General features: G+C 47.4%; 1 protein-coding gene across 5 annotated transcripts in view; it reads right to left on the reverse strand.

Moving 5' to 3' along the window:
- The window catches only part of TTLL8 (tubulin tyrosine ligase like 8), a 61,543-nt gene extending 54,972 nt beyond the window's left edge, over window positions 1–6,571 (reverse strand). For 3 of the 5 annotated variants that reach the window (XM_023257649.2, XM_045062549.1, XM_045062550.1), the window contains exons 1-2: window positions 6,427–6,571; window positions 5,766–5,876 (exon numbers count right to left, since the gene is read on the reverse strand). In XM_023257649.2, coding sequence (XP_023113417.2) covers window positions 5,766–5,832 — 67 coding nt within the window. In that variant the 5' untranslated portion in view covers window positions 5,833–5,876; window positions 6,427–6,571. The remainder of the gene's footprint in view (window positions 1–5,765; window positions 5,877–6,426) is intronic. The other 2 variants (XM_023257651.2, XM_045062551.1) reach the window with 1 other exon arrangement.
- Between the last annotated feature and the right edge of the window lie 12 nt (window positions 6,572–6,583).

Here is a 6,583-nt window from a genome sequence, read left to right on the forward strand (position 1 = left end):
ACGTTAATAAAGTATTTTTTTAAATCCAATAAAGAGGATGGGGGCGACTGGGTGGCTCAGCTGGTTAAGCATCCGACCTGGGCTCAGGTCATGATCTCGTGGTTCATAAGTTCGAGCCCTGTGTCAGGCTCTGTGCTGACAGCTCAGAGCCTGGAGCCTGCTTTGGATTCTGTGTCTCCCTCTCTCTCTGCCCCTCCCCTGTTCACACTCTGTCTTTCTCTCTCTCTCTCTCTCTCTCTCTCAAAAATAAAATAAGGGTTAAAAAAAATTTTTTAATCCAATAAAGAGGCTTAAGCCAAAGGTTTAAAACTAACAAAATTAATAAACAATTGGTGAGATCAACTAATAAAAAAGAGAAAATGCATAAAACTGTAATTAAAAACCTTCCCATAAGTAAAACTCCAGGGCTAATGGCTTCATGGGTGAATGCTACCCAACACTTAGTCTTGTACAACTCGTTTCGAGAGGAGAAAAAGTGTGGCCATGCCTTACTTGTTTTGCGAGGCCAGCGTGACTCAAACCACGGATGACAGAATCATACACAAACGAGGAGCAAACTGCACCCAGCGATGCAGAGAACAGTCACTACGTCACGGCCACGGCCATGCAGTCTCAAGGCTGCATGAGAAAAGCAAACCCTGATTCACCAAGTGAAGAGAGGAAGAAAAATCGTAAATGCCATCCCAACAGACACGGGAAGGTCTTCACAGGCCCTGATTTCCCTTCAGGCTGCAAGCTCTTGGTGGACTAAGACACCCACAACCGGCCTGGCAGTGACCCTCGTGACACCGGCCTTTGGTTTCTAAGCGCGCCCGGCCCTGAACCCGAGGGCCCGAGCCCCAGGAGAGCTGGGATTCCCGGTCGGGGACACCGGACGCCCCAGGCGATACAGGGCATCTTGACGCACTTACAGCCTGGATGGAGGGACAGCAAAGAGATGGGAACACAGAAGCAGGGGGCTGAGTGTGGGCCGCCTGAGCGTCACAAAACGTGATGGTGACTGGCCAGACATGGTGCAGACGTCCGGAGAGATTCTCAGAGGTGAGAAAGCCACAACAGAACCCTCCCCTGAGGCCGTCGGCGAGGCCTGGCATTCCAGCGGCTTCCCTGGGAACCCATAACTGCCGGGCACAAACAGGCACCGAAGCAGACCTTCCGGAAGGACGTGGACTTCGCGGAGGCCGAGGAGGCCCGCCCGGGAGGGAAGCACTTCTCACAGACCGCAGCTCACCACCTCCTCGGTGCGGAGAAACGGCCATTCACGCGAGGGCCACCAAGGGCAGCTGGAGCCAGGGGGAAGGTGAGCGGGTGCCAGAGCTGGGGCCGGGGCCGCCACAGCCTACAGCATCGTCATGGTGCCCCTCCTACCCCCTGCCCAGGCCTCCTTCCCTCAGGACTCTGCAGGCACTGATCCAGGAGACCTCGGCCCAGTCCCACCTCAGAGGGATTCGCTAGGGAACCCCCCCCACCCCCACCCCACACAGGGGACGTGGACAGTCACCAGGTGCCATAGCACCACCCCTCCTGTGGCCTCGAGGAAGGCTGCTGTACGAGGGAGGGGTGCGGACGGCACTGCTCCAGTGACTGGTGGGGGCACTGCTGACGGGGCAGCCAGACACGGTGGGCAAATCGGGGCACAGCGCCACCCCCAAAGGAGCCTTGACAAAATACTCAACCCAAATCTCATCAAGCCTCCGGAGCTCATCTCCAGATCACAAGGGTCATGCCGGCGACAGAGGAGGAGAGGAGACCACCATGCGGCAACAGCCGGACAAGTCCCAAAGGTAGGACTGTCTACACAACAAGAGGCTATTCTCATCAGTAAGTCTAGCTCTTGAAAGCACAAGGCAAGAGAAGGGTAAAAGATAGTTGAGAGACAGGACTGCCTAATGCAGTGGGTGGCCCTTGACCAGATCCTGATTTGAACAAACCAGCTCTGGGACTTGCTGGGGAAATACAAATATATTCTGGGCATTGGATTTTATTAAGGAATTATTGTCCATCTTATCAAATGGGAAAAAAGAGTTTAGTTATGTAAAAAATGTCATTTCTAGAGACACTTAGTAAGTATTTAGATACATAGTGTTTACTTATCAATAATAAGAAAACTTAATAAAATCATTATTAAAAACAAAAGAGAGATGGTCTCTAATATCAAGAGGATCAATTTGTCAGGAAGAAATAAAAGTTCCAAATGGGCATAAACTTCACTGTATATAAAAATATAAGTAGGCAAGGCTAAAAAAAAAGACATAGAAAATCCACAATCATATTGATATTGGACCTACTTCTCGGTAAATGAAAGATTAAACAAAGAATCAGTAGACTGTAGCAGGTTTGAACATCATGATTAACCAGCTGCACTTAAATGATGTACATAGACACCATGTTCCACAACTTGAGACACATATTTTCTTCACTTAACGTGTCTTCCAATATAGCTTGCATCCTAGACCATAGAGTCTCAATAAATTTCAAAGGATTGAAATGATATAGATTAAGTTCTCTGAAAACTCTTAAATCAAACTAGAAATTCATAACAAAACGTAACCGGAATTTTCTCAAATGTTCAAGTTAAGTGGTACACTTTAAAAATTAAACATAGACCAAAGGAGAAATGAAGTGAAAACTCAAAAATGACTTGAGTTGAATGATAATAAAAATATGACATTTCAAAGCACTATAATGCAGCTAAAATAGGGATTAGAGAGAAATTTATAAATTTAAACTCATACATTAGAAAAAAATTGAAAACTATCTAATCTACCATCCCAAGAGGCTAGCAAGAGAACAATTAAACAAAAAGAACAAAGACAGAAATAATGAAGATAAGAGCAGAATTCAATTAAACAAAAAACCAAAGTGCCCTAGAGAAAATTATTAATAAACCAAAAGTTGGATCTTTGAAACAATTTTTAAATTGACAAATATCTAAATAGCTCAAGAAAAAAGAAAACACAAATTATCAATATCAAGAATTAAAAAGGGGACATCATTACTTATTGTACAGATATTAAAATGATAATAAGATATTATAAACATCCCCATGCCAATAATTTGACAGTTCATATGAAATAAACATTTTCCTTGAAAAATACAGCTTTATCAAAACTGACATAAAATGGGAAATCCAGGTAAGCTTATTTCTGGTAAAGAAATTAATTCCAGGGGCGCCTGGGTGGCGCAGCCGGTTAAGCGTCCGACTTCAGCCAGGTCACGATCTCGCGGTCCGGGAGTTCGAGCCCCGCATCAGGCTCTGGGCTGATGGCTCAGAGCCTGGAGCCTGTTTCCGATTCTGTGTCTCCCTCTCTCTCTCTGCCCCTCCCCCATTCATGCTCTGTCTCTCTCTGTCCCAAAAATAAATAAACGTTGAAAAAACAATTAAAAAAAAAAAGAAATTAATTCCGTAATTAAAAAGTTTCCTACAATGAGAACTCCAGGTCTATATGGCATCACAGATCAATCTTTCCAAACATTTGGAGGTGAAATACCTTATATAAGCCTTTCAACTCTTTTTAGGTGGTCATAAATTTAACACCAAAACCTAACAAGGACATTACAAGAAAAGAATAGTACACCCAATCTCATTAATAAAAATAGGCGTATAAGTCTTAAAAATTTGTACATCAAATCCAGTGACATATAAAATACATGACCACGTGAAGTTTATTCCAGGAATACAAAGTTGGTTTATATTTGAAAATTCATCAACATAATCCACCACATTAACAGACTAAAAGAAAAAAAAAATATCATCATCTAAACAGATGAAGAAATCATGTGATAAAATGTAATAACTATTCATTTTATCACATGTAATAATTCTTCATTTAAAAATTCTCAGTAAGCCAGGAATAAAAGGGAAATTCCTTTAAAGTTTGTAGCAACATCATACTTCGTGGTGAAATACTGAGCACTTTTCCCCTCAGTGTGGGAACAAAAAAAAGACGTCCAGTATATTACTTCTATTCAACATCATACTGAAAGTACTAGCCAATGCAATAATGCAAGAAAAGGAAATAAAAGGTATAAAGACTGAAAAGATTTGTAGATGATGATTGTATACCTAAGAAATCTAAATGAATCTACTACCTATTAGAATTAGTAAGCAAAGTCACCAAATGCCAAGTCAGTATATCAGAGTTAATTGTGTTTCTATATACTGGGAACAATTAGAAAATGAAACTCAACAATGTGATCTCTAAAAAAACATCAAGTATCTGGGAGTAAATTTAACACAAGAGGTCTTCCATTCCTGTACCCTAACAACTACAAAATACTATTGATAAGAATTAAAGAACTAAATGTTCTTGGGTTGGAAGACTCAATATTGATAAAATGTTAATTTTCACCCAGATTGATCCATAGATTCATTGTAACCAAAATTAAATCCTAGCAGGATTTGTGTGTGTGTGTGTGTGTGTGTGTGTGTGTGTGTGTGTGTGTAGGGGGTGGGGGTTAAATTAACAATTTAATTCTAAAACTTACATGGTGATGCCAAGTCTAAGAAAACCTTAACAAGTCTTGAATGATGAAGTCATACTATGAAATATTATGACTTATTATGAAGCTACTGAATTAAAACAGGGTAGTATGGACTCAGGATAGGCAGAGAGATCAAAGAAACAGAATGGAAAACAAAAAGTAGGACTATGTCTGATTTTCCACAAAGATGACATTGTTTACAGGGCACAAACTGGGTCAATTAGATAGTCATATGGGGGAAGAGTGAACATTTGCCCTCTGACCCTTACCTCACTCCATACAATATAGTGAATCCCTATGAATTGTGGAGGTAGAGGTGAAATGTAACATTATAAAGTTTCTAAAGGAAAACATGGGATGCTATTTTCTGGACAATGGAGTGAGTACAGATTTCCTAGTAAGATTCAAAAACCACTAACTATAGAAGAAAAGATCGACAGTTACACTTCCTTACAATTAAGAGGTTCTGATTCTCAAAAGTAATTAAGTGGCTGAAAACACCAGCCACGGGCTACCAGAAAGTATTTATGTCTATCTGAGAAAGAACTGGTATCCTGAATAGACGAGGCATTCCTACAACTCAGGAAGACCCACAACCCAATCTAATAAGGGCCAAAAAACTGGAAAGGGCACTCCACAAAAGAGCCCCAGATGGCGAGCAAGCACATGAAAAGAGCTTGACATCTCTTTGGGAGGGTAAAATTGAAACCACGGTGAGGTGCCATTACACACCCACCCAATGTCCAAAATGAACAGGACAATACCTATTACTGGCCTGGATGTGGAGCCACTTGGCCTCTTCTCCCCCGGGGGTTAACATAAAGCTACACACGGGCCTGGACGCAGGGGTTCCACCCCGAGACATTTACCAACAGGAACGAGCACATGCACAGGGATTCACTCGGGCCCAGGAAAGGGCTCGCCACTACTCAGTCCTCCAGGACAGCGCCTCAACGTGAGCGTTGGACTTTGCACCAGTTTCCCAAGAGGAGCTCTGAGGTCGGCCAGTTTGGAGGGCAGCAAGGTGGAGGGCAGGGGGCTGGAAGATGAGGGGGGGTCTGGAGCAGGGGTGGAGGGGGCAGGGAGGCGGAGGAGGGGTCCGGGGAAGGTCCCCAGCACACTCTCTGCGGCCCGTCTCCCCGACCGCCCTCGCGGAGCTTCATGCCCCTGGACGCCTTTAGTCCACACAGCGCCCTGCGCTTTGCGCCTGAGCCCTTTGCCCCCACCCCGTTCGCGCCTTAAACCGCGGGCGGCCAGAAGGGGGCGAGCACGACACTGACTATTTTCTTCTCTCAGGTCTCCTTCCAGGGAGGCGGGTGAGAGCCTCCTCCTTTCGCCGGGCTCCATTCCGGTCTCCGGCAGCTCGCCCCTCCTCGCGTCTGCTCGCGCCCCTGCAAGGAGAGGGGGCGTCAGGGAGGGCATCCCCGCGGGGTGGGGCGGGCCTGGGCCTGGGCTCGGAAGCCAGGTTGAGGGGAGGGAAGGTGTAGCGTTGGGCCGGTCTGGGGGGGAAAGGGGGACGGGGTAAGTCTAGATTTGTAAGGGCAGGTCGGGGTCCCCGGGGGGGGGGGCAAGTCTAGACTTCCGGGGTGGGTCTGGGCTCCCGAGGACTGAAGGGGTGGGCAAGGCTGGAGCTCCAAGGGGAGCGAGAGGGCGGGCCGAGGGGTTGGGAATCAGGTCTGGGCTCCCGAGGGCAGCGTGGACAGGTGGAGGGGTGGTGGGTAGGTCTGGGGTGGGGTGGAAGGTCTGGCGTTCCACGGCAGAGTCGTTCTGGGGTTCCGACGGGGGTGTCTAGAATCCTGGGGGCGGGGGGGGGTCTGGAGTCCCGGGACGGGGGAGGGCGGGTCAGGGCTTGCAAGGGCAAGTGGGGCGGGGCACGGGGTCCTGTCTGGCATCCACGGGGGCACAGGTCGGGATTCCGCGCGGAGGGGGCCGCGTGCTCACCCGGGACCGACCCGGTGGCGCAAGCCGCGCCCCCGCCCCCCGCCGCGCCGCCCGGCGTCCCGCGGTTGCCCGGGGCAACGGGCCGGGGCGGTGCGGCGCATTGTGCAACCCCGGCGCTTAGGGTGCTCGGCCCGCGGGGCCCTGGGGGCGCGGCGCG

Source organism: Felis catus, chromosome B4 (assembly GCF_018350175.1).
Source record: "Felis catus isolate Fca126 chromosome B4, F.catus_Fca126_mat1.0, whole genome shotgun sequence".
NCBI classification, from domain to species: domain Eukaryota; kingdom Metazoa; phylum Chordata; class Mammalia; order Carnivora; family Felidae; genus Felis; species Felis catus.